This window comes from Nannobrachium achirus (genome assembly GCF_963921795.1).
Source record: "Nannobrachium achirus genome assembly, chromosome: 8".
In the NCBI taxonomy this organism is placed as follows: Eukaryota; Metazoa; Chordata; class Actinopteri; order Myctophiformes; family Myctophidae; genus Nannobrachium; species Nannobrachium achirus.
Genome location: NC_137817.1, coordinates 33,367,657 through 33,388,880, shown reverse-complemented (window position 1 = coordinate 33,388,880; position 21,224 = coordinate 33,367,657). Strand labels below are relative to the sequence as shown.

At 40.6% G+C, this 21,224-nt stretch overlaps 3 protein-coding genes across 4 annotated transcripts; 1 reads left to right on the top strand and 2 right to left on the bottom strand.

Annotated features, from left to right (window-relative positions):
* Nucleotides 1-645: 645 nt before the first annotated feature.
* LOC308290060 (adenine phosphoribosyltransferase) lies at nt 646-3,096 on the top strand (the record flags this gene model as incomplete). Its single annotated transcript, XM_080731835.1, has 5 exons — nt 646-768; nt 1,006-1,099; nt 1,661-1,807; nt 2,744-2,839; nt 2,954-3,096. The coding sequence occupies 5 exons, from the start codon at nt 646-648 to the stop codon at nt 3,094-3,096; spliced, it is 603 nt and encodes a 200-aa protein (XP_080587961.1).
* Nucleotides 3,097-4,783: 1,687 nt separating this feature from the next.
* LOC308289514 (ras-related protein Rab-34-like) lies at nt 4,784-8,215 on the bottom strand (the record flags this gene model as incomplete). 2 transcript variants are annotated; one of them, XM_080731210.1, is made up of 10 exons in its annotated part: nt 4,784-4,851; nt 4,956-5,063; nt 5,215-5,305; nt 5,689-5,770; nt 5,853-5,904; nt 6,944-7,008; nt 7,243-7,344; nt 7,588-7,653; nt 7,797-7,888; nt 8,141-8,215. In XM_080731210.1, 10 exons carry the CDS (start codon nt 8,213-8,215, stop codon nt 4,784-4,786), a joined length of 801 nt encoding a protein of 266 aa, XP_080587336.1. The 2 variants fall into 2 exon arrangements, with proteins under 2 accessions (XP_080587336.1, XP_080587337.1); XM_080731211.1 differs by having other exon boundaries at nt 5,713-5,770; nt 8,141-8,194.
* A 4,793-nt stretch (nt 8,216-13,008) lies between these two features.
* On the bottom strand, nt 13,009-17,672 carry tlcd1 (TLC domain containing 1; the record flags this gene model as incomplete). The annotated part of the gene is made up of 4 exons (XM_080731491.1): nt 17,459-17,672; nt 15,912-15,994; nt 13,682-13,764; nt 13,009-13,410 (listed from the first exon to the last, which is right to left on the bottom strand). Exons 1-4 carry the CDS (start codon nt 17,665-17,667, stop codon nt 13,009-13,011), a joined length of 777 nt encoding a protein of 258 aa, XP_080587617.1. The 5' UTR covers nt 17,668-17,672.
* Between the last annotated feature and the right edge of the window lie 3,552 nt (nt 17,673-21,224).

Below are 21,224 nucleotides of genomic sequence, written 5' to 3'. Positions count from 1 at the left end.
GGACAACCAGGGGCTCTGGTTCCCCAGGCGGCTCCCAAACCATTCAGCTATGCCACCCCTTATTATGCTTACTCGATAGACCCCCCCCCACACAAACACACACACACACACACACACACACACACACACACACACACACACACACACACACACACACAAAAACACACTCATTTGCACACAAAAGTGTTATGCAGAATATACACCCATAAACAAATCTATGCACAGGCCACCTCTCTGTCTCGCTCTCTGAATCTTCCACAATCTCTCCCTCTCTCTCTTTCTCTCACACACACACACACACACACACACACACACACACACAAATGAACACGTAAGCATGCGCAAACACACACACACACACACACACACACACACACACACACACACACACACACACACACACACACACACACACACACGTCATGGATGATCATTCATAAACCACACATGCACATCACACACCGGCACAAGTGTCCATGCATTAATACTACTAGCCTACACACAAGCAAGCATGCGTAGCCTATTTATTGCACACTCACATACCACTAACACCACCACCCTTGGAACCTGATATGTGTAGCAAACAGATTCACTGTGCAGCAGACCCCAGCTCCTCTCAACTGTGCAGACAACTGTTGCTTAAGAATGGACGCGCTGACTGTACCAACAGACAGGGCTAAAGGATGGTATCTTTCACTAATGGCACCCAACACAAAAGGACCAAAGTTTGCTTGGTTGGACCCATCGAGACTCTACTGTAATTCCCAGGTATATTTGAATCAATTCATTGTGGCAGGTTGTTGCATCACTGGCATTGCATTTCTTTTCTTTTTTTAGCTAATCTCTGTATTCATGCTTTATATTGTGTAACTATTTGCCACTGAACATATTTTGTGGACAATTGTTTTGTTGTAACTTGTATCAGTAGATAACCTAGACTGTAATGAATATATAGATACAGTACCACAATCATATTTTTGAATTCATACTTTCTACTTGACCCAGGGTCTAGCTGACTGTGTGAAAGACCTGCTCAGTCCATTTCAGAGTGACAACATTGACCTGGTAGCTGGCATAGATGCAATGGGATTCATCCTGGGTAATGACCTTACAGTATGTGCAGAAATCAAACACAGTATTTTGTTGGACAAGTAGGTCTCTTGCGAAAGTCCTCACTAACTTTATTTAAAGCAACACCCATGCTATGGATAGAGCAGAAAACCGAAACCCCTGGCAGAGATATGCTTACACATTTAAAGCTACACTGTGTAACTTGTTTAGTGAATACTACTTTATTTTGCTCTGTAATGCTGAATAATCTTCAGAATCAATCTTCAGTTGAGAAATGTAGATCATGTAGTAGGGTATTATCACTACTATGACCACTACTGGTTGCCAAGTGGTACTGCCTAAAAGTCTGAATCAGTTTCTCCCCTCAGAAAGCAGACATAGCCTACTCTCTTTTGCTCAGCAGTAAATATTTCAGTACTTGCGTGGGGGACCTGGATTTGAATCCTGTAAAAGTTACAGATTGAAGCTTTAAATCATGTTATTATTGACAAGACTATAAATTCATGTCATATTTGTATCATTATCATGGTATGGCAATGTGTATGTCAGCACATCATTTAAAATGCACTTCTTCCGCTGCTATTTCCAGGAGCCTCTGTCGCCACCACTCTGGGAAAGGGCTTTCTGGCTATCCGCAAAGCTGGACACCTGTGCATACAAACTGATAGTGAGCAATACTGTGACTACTCAGGCAGAGAAAAGACCATGGAAGTACGACTGGATGTGTTAAAGCCAGGTAAAATGTTACATACAATTTAACAGTGTTAACATAATAATGTTAACTTATTATGGCTACTTTAAAATTGTTGAAAGGCTGCCTGGAAGTATTATTATTTATTTTTTTCATTAGTAGTAAATGTGTTCCACTCCCAGGATTTAATACATGTTTAGACCAGGGGTCTTCAACAGGGGGTCCTCCAAATCTTTGTGAGACAGAAACTTTTGTTCCCCCTTTTTTATATTAACCACTTGAACCCTAACGTCCATATTCTGAGAACTTTAGCCAAAAATAGCAGATCTACAAGCTCACGCCACACGCTGCAAGGCGTTGTGAGCTTGTAGATCATCTATTTTCGGCAAGAGTTTTGGTGTAGAAGGGGAAAAGAGCACAAGTTTGACAGGTCAAGTTTGTTAAGTATTGATGGTTCAAGTGGATAAATATCTGAAAACACAAATAGACATGAATCCAAAATACACTGATGATTGTGCTGTCAAACGATGAAACTATATGGAATCTATGAAAAGGTCGTGCGGGTCCCTGCTTCATCGCTCTCAACTAAGGGGTCCTTGGCCTGAAAACGTTGAAGACCCCTGGTTTAGACAGTTTGTGAAACGTGGGATACACCATGCAAAGACTGACAAGCTTATAAAACATCAAGTGGCAAAGAAAGTCTGGATTTAGCTTGGTGTGGGTTCTACTTTTTTGTTTCTACATTTTGACCAAATAGTGCAAATGGAGGCCTGGTGGCCCTTCATTAATGTCTCTCCCACGATTTCCTGTGACACAATGCCCCCCAGTGCTGGTTGGACTCAACTGCTCACTCTGTTTTTATACAGACAGCACCTCCTTCTGAACAGATTTCTTAAAAGCCTTCCTCTCCTGCCGGTGTGAGGGCACTGGGAATTAAAGGTTCAAAAGAAATTAGTACACCATGTTTCCCTTTCCTTGCAGGACTCCGGGTACTAATAGTTGACCAATGGATAGAGACTGGGGGGACTATGAAAGCAGCGATCTCACTCGTCGAAAAGCAGGGAGCTAAAGTTGTAGGTCAGTTGTTCTAACCCAACAGCTTGTGACATGAATCAGTGACTCTTGATACTTTATGGTCACATGTTATTTTAAAGTTAATGATTATTATTACATTTTTTTACCGCACTGCAGGTGTAGCTGCTGTCGCCATTGAAAACACAGAGGGAGGAAAGTGGATTAAGGACAATTACAAATACTCTCACTGCATCCCAGAGGATATTCAGAGACAAATTGATCAACAACATCTTGACTCCTTCAAAAGCTTCAATCTTTAAAATGTCTGATTTTATAATCATTCAACGAGTAATTGTGATACTGTCTTAAATTGTATGGGAAATAATCGTATTTACCAAATTCCTATATTATGTTAACTATGAACAAAGCATGTTCCAATAGTAAGCTACTGTTAACTTAATTAAGTTAATAACTTAACTTATAGTCCTGCAGCCAAGGGGCCTTCTTTGGCTGGGGTGGGACATGGCATCTACAAAATATTGTCTATATACGTTCTTGATATAACCTGCTAACCAGCTGTGTGTATTGGGGATTTCTTTTTTATAGGGAGTATGTTACTATTATGAAAATAGTCTGGATATGTAGGACCGAGAAATGTTTTCTATAACATCTTATTATTGAAAGCTATAGATAGGCCTAGTGTTATTATTTTGCCAAGAGTTGTTGAGCAATTAGCATAATTAGCCAATTAGTGGCCAATAAAAGTCCAACAGAACCAGTGAGGTATGCTTTGGGCTATTGAAATTTTCTAAAGGTGGTCCATTAGGTCTAACCCTAGGTCATTTGACCTTTGCTGACCTTTGAGCATTTTTCATAATAATGTCACTTACATTAGAATACATGGATATTTGAAGCTACAAGCATAACTATCATTCCAATAGCCATCTTGCTGATATTTTAATACATAGACTTATGTTGTGACAGAGGCTTGCAAAAAGGTATGTACTGAATATCTGAAACCAACATGTACTCAAGTAAAGTCAATTACTCTCCATATTATAGTCTCTAGGTAGAAATGATAATCAGCCAAATTAGCTCCCAGCTGAGGAACATAATGGAGAAGGATGCAGAGCGGAAAGTAGTTGTGATAGCCAAATGCATCACGTCAGGGGCAGCCCGACTTATTATATGATGATCTGTTCAAAAATACATTTCACATTAGGTCTTCAACATTCTATTACCTTTAGAAATTACTTGTTTAGGAAATATGGAAATAAACATTTGTTTGATTCTTTATTTAAAAAAAGAAAACATGATACATTGTTTACACTTTTAGTCTGATTACTAATCTGTTCTGATAATTTGAGGTTGGTCACTTGTTTTATGTACCAAAAGTAATAGACATTATCTGTAAACCATACAATACATATAAAACTGGCAAAGTTGGGACAAGCTGGTATACACTTACACGAGGCATCTATGGTCTTATAATACAATTCAACACATAAACATACTCAACCATGAAAATAATTGATATAAAGCTCATCACAGAGCATTGTTGTGCAAAAAATGTAAATTATTAACAGAAGATCTCTGCAATATAATTAAACAGATACTGGTTAGGATAAGAACATATCTATACTTACAGCTCATGTCAACTTGAAAACATCCACAATTGTCAGGTATTTTGTCAGTACCGATGTTGTCATTTATTTTGAAAAGAGGAACTTTTAAGTAAAGGCTGTGTCATGACTCCCAAGACAAGTTAAAATGAGCCACACCACAGGAATCCACGATTCCACATCTAAATGCGGAACACTCATTCCAGGGCCAGGAAAAACTGAATGGTAATGTCTCCGAAAGACCAACTCTTCCTGCTCTAGACTTACAGCAAAATCCAATGTTTCAGAGAATGCCTATGAATACACAGTTTTTCCACAGAGCTTGTTCTTGTTTCTGTACAGTACCTGTGTGATTTAAAGTCAATAATTGATGGAACATCCATTCTCACTGACAACAGTTTGCTTGTTTCTTCTTTGATGTAGCTTGCAGATTACTTGAACCGCTGCTAATTCCTGAAGCAAATTAACAGTTTGGAATCAGACTGTGTCAAAAGTGATGTTTTGTTTTAATAATTACAATCAACAGAAAGCATTATAAGTATAATATGTATACTCACTGACAACGTCCCCAATGTTCCTCGTTCCACTTTTCTCTAACTCGGCAAGAACGTTTGCCTCAAATGTCAATGATGCAACACGGAAGAAAAACTCCTTGACATTTTCTCCTTCATCAATATGAAAACAAACATTGTGATTAAACACAGCTGACTTTCATTTAGATCCAAACAAAGCATGCACAAATAGTGCTTTACTGCCAGAGATCAGTTCAAGTATTCTATGATGTGTACAGATCTATACATAGTCGCATTCCCTCACCTGTCAATGATGACAGAGCCCAATATTCTGCCTTGATTTCCTGTGCCATTTTAATGGCATCCTGTTCAATCTGAGAGTACTGTGCAGCAGACTGGAAAATGAAATGAAAACTTCAGGTAAAATTAACTGAAGTTAAGAGTGAGAGTAGCCTACTCCACTACGAAATTACTCTAATTACTAAAAAGCAGCCTAAAAGTATTTAAACAATGTAATGGTAACATGACACTTTCCACATCTATTGTATAAGTTATAATGTCCAAGTATTCAACATCTGACATTCTACCACAAAATGCATGTGGGTCTAGTTAGGGAGGAGCAAATGCATGCCTGTGGCTTGAGTTTGAAAACTTTCACTGGCATCAATCCAATAGAATTAAGTCATATTTATCCATCACTCAATCACAGTGTGTGAAATCCACAGGCATACACTATAGAGCGTAGATTTTTGGGATAGTGTGCATACACAGTACATACACTTAAGTCTTTCTTTGTGCCAACCAGAAAAAGCTGAACGCTCGTGGGGTCATTCTCTTTCAAGGCATCTTCAAGCCACTGCCTGTTAACACAAAAAAAGAAATGTCTCCAAGAGCACCGAAGTGTTTAAAGTTGAAAAGGTTTTTCTCAAGACATAAACCTACCTTGTATGGCCTAAGGATGCCACATCATTAACATCAAACACAATAATCACGGCTGTAATGAGAGAATAAACAATTGTTAACATGAGAGGATACATTGCGTTGAGCAACACACTCCTAATAGGATGGGTCAAATGCAGAAAAGTAATGTCCCCTCTGGGATCACTACTAAATAACATTTTTGGAGCTGTGTGGAACACAAGCTCCCTATACGTGGCTGTGTGTGTGGGTCTGTCTGTCTGTCTGTCTCCGTCCTTGTCTGTATGTAGCCTAAACTTCGGCGCGTAACTAGTGCCGCACCATTTACGCCACTCGCGCAATATATACATCAAAATGTGCGGCTCGGCCGGGAATGGTGTTCTATTACCTTTCGTTCCGATCCGCCTTACCATGCCGACGTAATCGGCAAAAAACGACACTTAATTGTCCCCATTGACTTATAATGGGACAATGCAAGAAATCACTTTCAAGTATTTTTCTCTCGTAAACCATAGGAGCTACAGTTTCAAACCTCAGAGAGGAGATTCATAATGATTTTAAGAATGAATCGAAAAATAATTACATCACTCGGCCTCATGGTGGCGCTATAACGGCCCACTTTACGTTTTGCCCCGTAACTCTTGAACCGTAGATCGGAAAATTAAAATTATTTTTTCCCTGGATTCCTTGGGTCAAGACGCATCTCTATAGGCAACGCCCATTTGCGCCAGGATAGATTTTCCGCCATCTTGAATTTTCTCCAAAACACACTTTTGGCTCCTTTTCCTACATATTTTCTTCACATGTCACAAAAATCGGTACACATGATCCTGGGTGACCAGAGAGGTGCTGTTGAGTCTAGCCTGCCCTGAGCATCAACTGCAATACACACACACACACACACACACACACACACACACACACAGCTCCACTTCGAACAGAGGTTCGATTTTTTAAACTATGTTTAAATCCTGTCTGGAATTCCTTTTCAGTCAAAAAGATGCAGTCTCAGTGTGGGAACTGCTGTCGTTAATATTGTGATGTCATAATGTCATTCTTATTTGATTTGTTTTTGCTCTAAAACTCGCTCACACAAAATGTTAGCAATATGGTACCCTGGGCTCCTCTGTAGTATGTGGAAGCGATGCACTTGAATCTCTCTTGGCCTGCAGTGTCCCACCTGTAAAGCAGAGAGGCGTTGGTATACAGTAGCACAAGAGGCATATGGCCCCATTTATACTGCCTTTGACGCCAAAAATAGCCAATCTACATGCTCACAACATTGCGTTGCATTGCAATGTGCTGTTAGCTTGTAGATCTGGTATTTTTGCCACGTCACACGGTTGTATGCTGGAGTATAAATTAAACATAATGCTGAACTTGAGAACTCAATAAGAGAACATGGAAAACGTACAACTGTAGACTGAAGGGCACTCCAAGCACCTCGAAGCGCTCCATCTCAAAGTCAACGCCAATTGTCGCCTTGTAGTTTTTATCAAAAGCATCCTTACAAAACCTAAAACAATGAAATACAATATAAGGAAGGACATTGTATAAATAACATTAGAAAAAATATATTAAAAAAAAAAGGTAGAGGTAATTCATCACTGTCATTGTTGTTATAGTTGTGGACTCGCCTTCCACTTGAGTTGGAAGAACAATTTCATAAACAATATTTATAGTTATCGTTCTTGGTGTGGACAGTACTTTACACAGCACTTGTCTCAATCACAAGTGACAGAATCTGAGTTCTGCTTACCTATTAATTAGGCAGGTTTTCCCAACAGCCAAGTCACCAACAACAATGACCTTGGAAATTCTAAAGCTACAGGAAAAGGGGAGAGGATAAAATTAAACAACCACTCGATATGACTCCACAATATCGACACAGCGCTATCGTAAAGGTAAATTGTGTCTCTTGGTCGCCAGTCTATATTATGAGACACATTTGAATGCCTCTTAACTCACCCTACTGTGCCAGTACGTTGCTCTTGACAAGCAGTCTTCATTTTGTTGTTGAACTCATCTTTGGTGTGAAGAGCAGCCTCTTTACTGAAACACTAGAACAGAGGAAGAGCATTTGCTGGAGGGCTGTAAAGCACTGGGGGTCTAGTCTACGGGGGGCGCTCTCCATTCCGACATGTCACCACTCCAACATTGACTTCTTATTGTCGGAGTGGCAACACTTCCATAGAGGTTAGGTTTAGGGTTAGTGTCGGAAAGGAGACATGTGGTAATGGAGACATACAACCCTAGTCTGCCACATGCCAGTATCATTATGGTGATTACTGCTTTGGTATTAAATGGTTTACCTGGGGGAGCTGGGCAATGATTCGGTCCCTTCGAACTGGAGGAAGTACACTCATAGCTGAGATACGTACAGACATGAGGCCCTCAAGCAATTGTTAATCAGGTTGACATGTAGTATGTAGGCTATACTGTGAGAGAGAGAGAGAGAGAGAGAGAGAGAGAGAGAGAGAGAGAGAGAGAGAGAGAGAGAGAGAGAGAGAGAAAGAAAGAAAGAAAGAAAGAAAGAAAGAAAGAAAGAAAGAAAGAAAGAATTACATGTAATGGAACTGAATTTAATTTAATTGTAATGCCATTAAATTAAATTGAATTGAAATGAGAGGGTGTTAAACAATCTGGCAGCAGCAGTGAATACATGCAGGGCCACATGCAGAGCCAATCAGGGTCATCCGTTTTGAGAGATGATCATCCACTCGGATCTATTTTAATCCTATTGTTCAAGAAATCTCTTGTTAATTAATTGCTAGATGCTCTGGGGTGAACAATATACTGTAGGCCCACAAATTAACAACCATGCTAATTGTGTGGTTCCATGTGAAGAAAGTAACAAAGATAATAATAACCACCGGTGCGGTGCGCAACCATAGTGCGCAACAAGTCAATCCTAAACAAGTTTTAATTTAGCTATATTCGAAACTAAAAGATAGCGGATAGGTTTCCTCTTTAGCCTATATTTCGTATGAAATCAGATTAGAAGCACGCGTCTTCATAGGAAAACCTATGCTCATTCAAGATAGTAGAGTGTGAACTTACAGTCAGTCGGATGATACGTTGCAACACGATCTACGGAAATGAAGGAAAATACAGGCTGCGTCTGTCGGCTGGGACAGCTGAGTCAGTTTGGGGATTTTTCCATTCAGGAATTTGGGATAAGTTGAGTCCATCCCATACCCTGGAGGTCGGACGGATGCGATGGCTGTAAGTCGCTGGTTGGTTGTCCTGGCAACCGCAAACGTGTGTGCGTGCCTCAATGATGGAATAGGAACAAGAGACTTGAAATTAACTGCTACATCTTCAATAGGTCATGAAAAAAGGAAAAAAGAAAATCTTTGAAAATATTGAATGAAAATAATGTTTTTCCGTCCCCTGACAACCGACTAACCAATCATTGTCGGACTGCCCTCCGGGCGATGGGCTGTTGTAGACAACTATTGGAAGAGTAACCTCGCATCACCAGGCTTTCCGCTATTGGAAGAGACGCTCGGCTCGAAGGGTTTCACGCAAACACAACTCTTTAGCAACTTTGTGGATGGATACTAAGTCAGTGATGAAAAATGACGAAACTATAGCCCCGTTCAGAACCTCACCACCCACTAGCCCTAAAACATGACAGTCGTACTCGTTTCATGTTTCAGGGCTAACCTCGCCCACCAGGCTTTCTGAGAAAAAGCCTGGTGTTCGTTCACAACAGCCCGTTTGGTTTCCGCCTAGAGCGCGGAAACCATAGAAGAAGCGGCGTCGCTTTGATTTGTTTCCCTCCGTTTGTTTCCCCAATCCCTATTAAAATGCTCGAGTAGCCTAGTGTAGTCTTGCCAGTCGCTAAAAGTTGGACTAAAAGATGCACATACCAAACGAATTTTTCAAAAGCAAAACTACTCCGCATCAAGGAGTTTATTAGGTAGGCCCTAAAAGTATGTCCTTGAGCGCAGGGGAATATTTTGGGTTAAAACTGAATCCGGTTTGATCTTTCCGGCAAATTGTAGTCCTTTGAGTACTACAACATGACGTTTTGTGGTTTCCGCTCCAGACCGGTTACAAGCCCGAAAAGTGAAGTGATCCCAGACTATTTCAGGGCTAAACCACCCACGAGGTTCTGATTTCTGAGTCTGATCGGATCTAAACCAATGTTGCCGTTCGTTTGGGTCACGGATTTTGTTTAATATTTTGCACTTTTTAAAACGACAAAGTTAGCAACTACATACCGTATCCTAATAGTGGATTGTGCAGGTGAGATGTACAAACCGAAAGAATACGTTATCACCGTGACCTCAGCCATTTAACAACAAAAATCCGAAAACACATGCATGATAGTCAACAACAGCCACCAGTCGCCTCTTGTTTTCCAAAATAAAAGCTTTGCAGTTGAGATTTGATGTAGGCCTTTGAATTATTTTCAAAGGAAACAACTTAACAAGCCATAGTGCTTAGGTTTAAATCCTTTAATTGAACTTTCATTTCCTGTGCTTTTCTTCTGTGAATTGCTAATAAAGTATTCAATCAAATCAATCAAATATTTTTTTTATATGATGATGTTTCTGTCTGTCTCTCTGTGTCACATTTATGCCCATTTACAGTATGGCCCTCCATATGCCCTCCCATTAGCAATTTGAATTGAGGAAGATATTGTGCTGGCAATCTACAATTTACAATCTGGGACTATTTTAATTAATAAACTGTTATTTTAAACAATCTGAATGGTACAGTGTTGATGATAAAATGTAACTAGCACATCAGCTGTGGTTTCTTTTTTTTTCCAATATTACAATTTTGTCTAATACGAAACTCTTGTTATATTGTACTTTTGCCAAATAAACTCTTATAATATAATGTACTTTTGCTGTGCTATAAAAACACTTGTGGACACAAATCCTAATTGTTGCCCAGTATTTCTAGTGCACACACTCTTCCAGGTGCCCACATTTCCTTATGGTACCCAGAATGTTTTGGTACCCACCTTTCCTTTTACCCTTTGAAATCTTGCTTGTTGGGGTGCCTGCTGGCCTAGTGGTCCAGGCACAGTCTCTGATGCCTTACAGCGTGTCGCGGGTTCGAGTCCTGATCCTGACAACCTTTGCTGCGTGTCACTCCCCATCTCTCTCCCCATTTCCTGTCAGTCTACTGTCCTATCATTAAAAGGCATAAAAGCCCAAAAACAAATCTTAAAAATAAAATAAATCCTGCCTTTTACTGTATTTGCTCACGTAGGAAATTCGGTTTCATCTCAACCCAGCTGATGCTGCCCACAAGGGTGCGGAGCAGATAGAGGTTAGGTTTCTTGCTCAACACTTTGACCTGTAATGTGTAATGGACTCTTAAAGTTTTTAGATATAACTTTGTCTGTCTATGATAGTATGACAGAAGTTGAAGTAGCCTATAACTGCCTCAAGTCGACAAATCGACTCAGTCGAAGTCGACTCCCAATCGACTCAGTCGACTTCGTTACACAAGTCGACTCCCACCAAGGAAAGTTGAAAGTTGGAAAAAATATTTTTTGTGTGTGTGTGTGTACAGCATTCAAGCAGTAGGATTGCTTATTGTCAGAATGATTTTACTTTGTCAATTGATTAACAGACAGTGCAGTCGGTTATCGTGTTGGATCCAACATTATGTAGGAATTAGGATTATTATAAAATGATGCGGGTTGCAATGAAATCTATAATATCAAAACAAAAGCCGTATGGGAGACAGGTACACTTTAGGCTGTTCATCAATGAAGTCCAGAGGTAAGTCTTTTCGGGTTTTGTTTCCCTGTTCACTGTCAATGTGATGACGTTATCAAACAATGAAGTTGACTTCAACTTCAGTCAACTTGCAAAAATCACAAGTCGTTAATGCCCTACCGCAGTGCGATTGTGTTGTAGTAACTGGAACGCTCGCCCCCAGCGGTTCTTTTATTCGCTTTACTGAGGTTAAGGTTAGGTTTAGGAGTACCTGGTGCCTGGTGGCGACCATTCCGAGGTCACCGGATTTACCCTGGGTATTCTTGGATTCGTTGTATGCATGCAGACACAAGACATACTATTGTAAACTCAACAAATCATAAATGTTTGAGTCTATGAAAAACATTTTATTGGACATAATGCATAAAATTTCAAGATGAAACAAAAACAATAATTATTTACTCATTTCAACAATCCAGAACATGAGGCTATAAAATTTCAACACAGGATAACCGGTGATCAGTCAGATGTATTTGGCTTCTGTCAAATTTCTTCTTTGCTTTTGCTTATAAAAATGTATTTGATTTTTGGGAAAATATATAAATTTATATAAAAAGATATGCTGGCTGCACCCTGAGTAGTCATATCTTGTTTAAGAGAAAAAGAAAATATTTTCGATGCCAAGTAATAAGCCAATATATTTTTGAATGGCTACTGTATTTGCAGCGAAACTATATTTTTGAAAGGCACTGTGGTACAATAAGGCCACTGCAACAAACGAAACACATTCTTTGGCTATAATTTGCCATTACGCTAAATAGATTAAATATACAATTTCAGTGTAAATGAAATGTACTGATTCTCAGATTTTAAGTTATTTCAGTACTCCGAGTCAACAATTATGGAATGTATGAAATGTATAAGGGAATTCCTAATCATCCATTTCCAAATTAGTCTTATTTATTTATTTTCTTTTTAAATAAAAGATTGTACTGCTTGTTATTGTAGTTGTACGGCTTGTTATTTCAGTATATCAACCCTCCTGACTGCATAATCCATGAGACAATTAGATGTTAACAACCAGTTTGGAACCCTTTATCCAGGACCCCTTTATCCAGTGCACATTCAATTATCAATGAGACAAATGTCAACAAATCTATAGCAATTTTAAATCGCATTTATAAATGTCAAACTATCGCGTCGTTGTTAGTTGAATGTGTCCAAACAGCATGTATCTTCGGTTATTTTGTGAGTATCAATAGGCCTCATACAGAGACAGATCAGGACATAATATACCACTGTCCTATCATCCACTGGCTGTAGTTTGTTCTACAAGTTGTTGTGAACCAAGTGGCTGTGTACAGTGTGGCACAAGGAAGCAATGTTGGCATGATAAAAACAGTATCGGTCTAAACAGACCAAAAGTAACAAAAACAAAAAAGTATCTCCAAAAATACATCATGGCAAAGTCTATGACCACTTTTTTTCCCCATTCAGTCATTTAGAAACCTTTTGTTGTTATTGTCGGGTCCATTCTGTACTACATGGGCCTTGCTCCTTGGGAAAAAGTCAGCACGTAGCAGCCGGTAGAAGTAGATTAGGATCATAATGTTCATCATCATTATGGTACAAAATAAGTAAAGACCATGGTCCAACCAGGAGTAATTGTGAATGACGTACCAGGTTAGGTAGAACTGAGCACTCAGACGGAAGAAAACATAGGTAAAGAGGTTTAGTCCTTTGTTGATTTGGTACATAGGAGAGGACTGCGCCCCTGCAAGCTTGAACAACAGTCTCAGGTGCAGGGTGACACTGTTGACCTCTACAAAGAGAGCTATTACAGTACCTGCCACATACCGATGGGTGTAGAGAGCATACAGGAAGCACCCGAGAACCTACATGGCAAAAGGGGAAAGAGACATGAAATCAAGAGATATACCATATGACAAACAGGGGATTCATTTGACAAATCTCTATCCCTCTCTAAAATATAGCAAACATAAGCAAATATCCATGAGGAAAAACATTGAAAAGCCAACTTTAGTGAATTACCGATACAAATGTGCTTACAATATTTACTGTGAAAACTCAAAACCAGCAATGAATGTAATGTAAGAGAATAAAGCCAGTGCATATTATAAAGCCAGTGCATATTATGCATATTACCAATACATGATGCAGTAAGAATTCCCATGATGCTTTTGTATGTCCAGTCAAGATAATGTCACCTGCGTCTTGCAAAAAGTATCCTGTAAGCAGAGAGGAAACAAGTGAATATCACTGACTGATATGTGTGCTATGATAAATTCATTCATAATAATAAATAATTCTTAACCAATCACACAACTACTGTACTGCTTAACAGGAAACAGGAAATGATTGATACATTTTTAGCATACCATTGTGGGTCATTCTTTATCATCCCCTCCAGTGCTTGCTTTCATAAAGCAGTGCACAAGATTATTAACACAAAGTATTTGACAGTATACTGTAACTCTTCAATGTGTGAGCAGCATGTAGAATTCAACCAGGATACTCGACAGACAAACAAACAAGCCACTGTAGTTATCAGTAATCTGATCTACACTAGCTGACATGGTTTGTCCCTGTGGAAATAATGTTTGTTTGATGTTGTTATGGCATTATCTCCACAGATTTGCGTCTTCATGGTTACAAACAGATGCTCATCATAAATCTGAATGGCGCACACACACACCCCACAAATATCCCAGAAGCACAAGAATAGAACAGACTACAGTCTTCAGTGGATTAGCTTGGCGTCCAATAACAATTTATAAGCCATCCACTTTCAGGTGAGATGGGTAGATCAGTATTAAGTCAGTTTAGTATCCGTTGTACCCGTCTGTGTCTCTTTTGTGTCCATATATGAAGATATCCGTTTCTGTCTGTCTATCTGTGTCACATTTATGCCCATTTACAGTAAGGCCTCCATATGCCCTCCCATTAGCAATTTGAATTGAGGAAGATATTGTGTTGGCATTAAAGTTACAATCTGGGACTGTTTTAATTAATAAACTGTTATTTTAAACAATCTGAATGGTACAGTGTTGATGATAAAATGTAACTAGCACATCAGCTGTGGTTTCTATGTCTATGAAATAGAAATGTCTACAATGGTATTAGGAAGGACACATACTGGCTGACAATATTAATAAGCTATTTGAATACCAACAAAGCTATTTGAAACAAACATTTTGTGTGGAAGGGATGTGTATCCACTTGCAGCCAGACAGATTAGCTACATTCAATTACATTACATTTCGATAGCAGGCTAGCTAGTGATAACCTATTATCGATCCACCACAGCTTGCCAACTTCGACGGCGCACTTGTTGAAGCGCAAGGCCATCAGCTGCTTGGCACTCACGAGCCTCAAGGCCTCGCCTCCTGCCTTGCTGATTTGCATACGGCTGACAGTTGGCAATGACTTTCTCGCAGATTGGACGCCATCTTTTTTGTAGTTTAGACATTGTTGCAATTACCCCCCTCTATCGGGAGAGTGAGACAATGACAATGGACATAAAACGTATGGATTGTAACTTTAATATTCTCTCAGGAATGGTACCGTAGGCTTGTAAATATTAAGTATGGGGAAGTTTGGGAACTTACAATCTATTCAACAATGTTAACACATTAAACGCCCACGTGGTGCCCATGCGCCAATCTCTTTGATGTTTACGTGTGCCCACGACGCGTTCGACGCGTTGTACAGTAAACTATACTGTACTGTAGCTACTGCACTTGGCTACCGCGGTGATGAAACAAACTCCATTTCCCAACATGCAGCGCGAAATTACGTCACCCGGACGTGCTGTCTGTCTCGTTGACTTCCTGTTTAGCGGCTGCACAAAAATGCTGTTTTCTCCGGATTCTCTTCCTTTTTTCTTTTTTTTCTCAAAACGGCAGCCTCTTCTACAGGCCGTAACACAAACACTGTGGCTTCGAATTGATAAAAAAACGGTCCTGACTGAAAGAAAATATTTTCGCGAAATAAACAGGACATACTTGGATTACATTTACTCAGATTACTTTTCTCGCCAGTACTTCAAAGGTAGGTAAAATGGCGGGTTGCCAATGGGCACCAGCAAATTAAACGTCGAATAATTCTGGGCACCCGATGTGTGACATTCCCACAATGCCTTGTTAACTTATTAGAATTAGATCAAACCTGGTGCCTTGTATGATATAGTTTGACAATGAAATAAGATTTCTGACTGTCAACACAGCAAAATGTTACATACTGTATAACAAGTCCACTGTCCTTAATTTTATGATGCCATCTTACATTGTCTACAATAAACAAATATACAGCTCAATGCAGTCATTGCATATTAGTTTTTCCTTTCAGTAAAATGTGTTATGGCCTGTTCACTGACCTGATGAGACACAGATGAGCAGGTAGGTCATGGGAGTGTAGTAAGAGTGGATGTTTTGCAGCAACTCTGGCCAAATCAACACACTGAAGAGAGGGACACATGTTATCAGTACAGGGATTTCTTTCCTTCAAACTTAAAGGTCTGTTCACAGTCACACCAAGCACTTCAACTATATTGTTCACCATTGTATTTGTTATAGTTGTAGCATTGAACTCTGCCATCCACCTCCCTTCACTTAAAATTATCTTTAAAATAACATTTGAATAGTTATTGTTAAAGTGCCTGTGTGAACATCCCTATGCTACAGGGGGGGGAAAAATCTCTTAGCAATCAAATTCTAGCTTTCTCTTTAGTAGTATTATCAATGATCTGACAGACCATATCACAAGGTGGACATTTTGCTCTTATTTTTTCTCATAATGGAGGGAGGGGTGGGGGGCACATGCAGCAAAATATCTGCCTAAAGTAATCTTCCTGCATCATGTGACCTTAAACATGTACCCTGTATGTAAATAATGTATGACCATAAAAGTAACAAGCAAGTATTCTATTGTATCATGCAAATTAAAACATGTCATATTTCACATTTATTACTGTGTGCTACTGCCTAGTATAATGGCTCAGGAAAAGTAGCTACCATACAAAACAGGACTTCTTATTAAAAATCTACCCTTAAGAAGGGCTCTAGATGAAAGACAATTGTCTCCACCCAATACAATCTACAGAAAATCGTTTTTCTAAATTCTTTCACAACAGAGCTCAAGTCAACCAACAGGTTTTTCCTGTTCATCTGCCTGTGTCCTGCCTGAACACCATGATCGGGGTTGTGGTTAAGACTACTACTAGTAGACATAATATTTGTCAGTTGCGGTTTGCAAACCTCAATGTTCAATCTCAAAGGTGTCCACTCCTCTGGGGCCAAAGACACCAAAAGTGGGTCATCATAACATAGGAAAAGTGCTGATTTTGTTACTTGAAAAATCCTTTTAAGTTTAGTAATGCATTTAAAATGTTTTGGTGATCACATCACATGGTTATAATCAGCATAAAAAGATATCTTGGCGGGAGTCTCGTGCAGGCTAACTTTCATTACACAACCAAGTGTTTGCATTGCCTGGCTGACTGACTAACATGTCTGTTTGAATTTTGGGTGTTGCCTGCCTAGTTACAGTATGAATGATCTTACATTTCGTTTGAATCCCCAGAGCACACCATAATGTAACCTACCAAAACTAAACTTCAATGAAATCAACAAGTAGCCTACAACCTCTGTGTGGGCGTGAACACTCGTGGTATATATTTCCCTTCCCCACTTTGAAAATGCCAAATGTCTATTATGTCTTCTTCTGCTGCAATGCAATGCATCCCCTCCCTGCTCCCTGTCTGGACAAGCTCTTGCTTCTTCCCTACCGCCACGGACTGTCAGTGTCACAGCTCTCCACAGACACAGACACACACACACGCACACACACACACACACCCTACAATATAACACATCATGTGGATCCACTGTGAATGAACAATGGTGTCCCAGTGTAGAGACTTACCAGCTAACAGCCCATGTCCCTGTGAGCAGGGAATGCACCAGGGAAACGGACAGATTTCTCCACTTCCACAGGCGAAATTCATCATTTTGCACTAGTTTGGGTACCGGGAGGCTCTGAAGAATTTTGTGAGCCACCCTGAACAGCAGCGAGCACACCACGACCGACAGGCCGGGCTGGTTCTGTAGTACAGGAAGCAGGGCCTCCATCATCCTCTCCTCCCACTTTCTTTTTTTCACACAACAACCGTTCTTCTCTTGTTTCTTCTTGCTTTCTTTTTATCCGTGTGTGATGATTCTTTTAACTTCGATCTGGAACTCCTGTCACTTTTCGAAGGCTGGTTCACTTCACAGTACGCGTGTTGGAAGTCTTCTCTGTTTGGATCCAGGGGTTTGTCAAAGGGGGGTGTTGCCTGGCCCTCTCCAACCCTCTCTCTATCTCACTGTCTCTCGTAGCCTAGCCTACTACTTCTCCAACTTTAGAAACCTCTATAAACCTGCTTCCAATCCAGGGGCTCCCCGGGATCAACTCATTCCGACTTGATTAGCCCTGGTGCCTTCCTCCTCCTTTCATGTATAAGAGCGTGTAGCAGCTCGTGCTCTGCCTGCCACTGCCAGACAGTGTGGCTGAAGTGGAGGGGGAGTGGTGCAGAGAGGTGCTGTGGGCGGTGGCCCGCTTTAAGAAAGGCTAGGAGGGGCAGAGATGGTGTCATCTTACTGAAAAGTAACAACAAATCACATACGACAAATCAAATCTGATGTTCTGTATGTATATCAGTACACGCCCATATTATCAAAACAACATTGATCGTGTAGGCTACATCTAGTAATGTAACTGTAGTAACTCCATTATGATTTAAGTTTAAGTTTGAACTATTGGCCTATTTTAGCCGGTATTGTATTTGTCATACATTGCCAGCGAGTGACATCAACATTTTCTATGGAAAACGCCCTCCTTCTTTAGAGAACAGACATTCCAATTTCAGCAACAGCACAGCAGAGCAGCAGAGCACACAGAAGTTCACCTCACTCCCCACAGCTGGCCTCTCTGGTTCAGTGGGGGAAGGGGAAGGGAAGTAAACTGAGAGGGAGGATAGGATATACAACTACTAATACTAGTAACTACTAGTCTACTACTAGTAGGCCACTACTACTACTCTTGTTTTAGTTCTTAACTTAAGTTTTTACTGAATTCAAATGTCATGTCATAAAGTGTTTATTTTGGTTAATGTTTTTTGTAAAGCAGTGGTTCTCAAAAATGTTTTGCTTAATAGGGTACCCCTGTAAATAACCTTTTCATCCACAGCACCCCTGAATTACAATGTTATTACTTCATAGCAACTTTTGTCATATTAACGGCATATAAATATGTAAAATCTTTCCACCAATGTACCACAAGTAAAACTGGAGAGATTTTGTTTCCACTTTCCACTTAGTTTTGTACTTGGTGTTTAACCATTTAACGGATCTACAAGCTCACAATGCTTCACAACGCCACTAGTAGATCTGCTATTTTTCCTGAAGAGACTTGATGTACTCACTGTAGGCTGAAAAAGAACACACCAAGTACAGTTTAAGTAAGTATTGAGGGTCTAAATGACATTGATAAATTCCAAATATTATCAAAGTATTCTGAGGCAACCGTGGACTGTCAGGGCACCCTATAGGTGCCACGGCACCCACTTTGAGAAGCCCTGATGTAAAGCATTCTTATTGTTGTGTAGCCTACTACTATTACTATTGCTACTACTACCTGTACTAATAATAACCAGTAAGACACCTAACGGTGAAAAGCGACCGGTCACACAGAGGGCGAGGTCCCACAGGACGGAATTCATTATTAATATATATCGGACCAGTTACTCATATATGGAGATCCCTGATACCCATACACGTATATGGAGATCCATATATATGGAGATATGGGCATATTGGTTGGATCGGCGGTTCTATAAAAGATTTACATTGTGCAAGTACTGTGTGCAAAAGTTGGAGTCTGTAGAACCAACCGTGTGCTGTGAGACCCCAGACATGCTTACTCGGTTGCTCGTTATGTGAAAGTCCTATGATGTTGATGACGTCTGACATCATACATGCAATCCCTTTTATGCCCATATGGAGATTCCTGTCTGTAGAACCAACCGTGTGCTGTGAGACCCCAGACATGCGTCTGTGCGTGTCAGTATCTGTCTCTATCATTGTCCAGTTTTATGGGCATAAAAGGGATTCTATTAGTGTGGTTGCCCTAACAGGTGTCAGATCATAATGTAGAGGTCAGCTCCATATATGGAGATCTAGGTGATGATCCAGTCATTTCCATGCATGCATATCCAGGGTTTGATCTTTGATGAGGTGATGTCACGTGATGTCACAATATCAACAAAATTGAGGCATTACGAAACTAGGACTCTATGACTCTACGGACATGATGTGCCGGTTTTCATATAGTTAAGTGCGAACTACAGTCGCATAAATAGTAGTAATCATTATAATTATTATCTATCTATAAATGCGACAAATCTCTGTCTGTCTGTCTGTTTGTTTGTTTGTAATCCGCGTATCTCGAGAACCGTTCGTCCCACCGGCTTCAGATTCGGCACGCGCGTTCCCCGCCGCCGCGCGGAGTGCAGTGTCGGGCCTCGACCCGACCCGACTCGCGGTTTTCCGAAACCGGCGCGAAACGTTCGGAATCTCCTTATGCGGAGCTGATTGTTGACATCAGGCTGTTCCGGAGGAAATCGGCGCAAGCGCTGAGTCATTGTGACATCACTTCATAAAAGGCTCTGACATCACGTACGCCACATGAGTCAACACAAAATCTCTGTGAATGTGTATGTATGTATGTAATCCGCGTATCTCGAGAACCCTTCTTCCCACCGGCACGCGCGTTCTCCAGATATGGGCATAAAGTCTGACATCAGAGTTTTCTGCAACCGGTACTGTGTGTGCAGAGATCTTCATATATGGGCATAAGTGGACAAAGACAAACAGATGGTCAAAACGGGTCCTATGACAGGTATATTGGGGTTTGCATTAAAGGGTGGGGCATTCATGGGGTTTGCATTAAAGGGTGGGGCATTCATTCCCTATTTCAAATTCGGCACGTGCGTTCCCCACCGCAGCAGGTAGTGCAGTGCTCGGCCTCGACCCGACCCGACCCGATACACGATTTTCTGGAACCAGCACGAAAGGTTCGGATTCTGATGTCTGACATCAGGATTTTCCGGAACTGGCACTGTGTCTGCATAGATCTCCATATATGGGCATGAGCGGCGCGAAACGTTCGGAATCTCCTTACGCGGAGCTGATTGTTAACATCAGGCTGTTCCTGAGGAAATCGGCACAATCGCTGACTCATTGTGACATCACTTCATAAAAGGCTCTGACATCACGTACGCCAGGAGTCAACAAAAAATCTCTGTGAATGTGTATGTATGTATGTGAATCTCGAGAACCGTTCTTCCCACCGGCACGCGCGTTCTCCAGATATGGGCATAAAATGAATCCCCGAATGCGGAGCTGATGTCTGACATCAGAGTTTTCCGCAACCGGTACTGTGTGTGCAGAGATCTCCATATATTGGGGTTTGCATTAAAGGGTGGGGACAAAGGCTAACAGATGGTCAAAACGGGTCCTATGACAACAGGTATATTGGGGTTTGCATTAAAGGGTGGGGCAGGCATAAAATGGACGCAAATAGACAGATATCTCCATATATGGGCATATTGGGGTTTGCATTAAAGGGTGGGGACAAAGGCTAACAGAAGGCA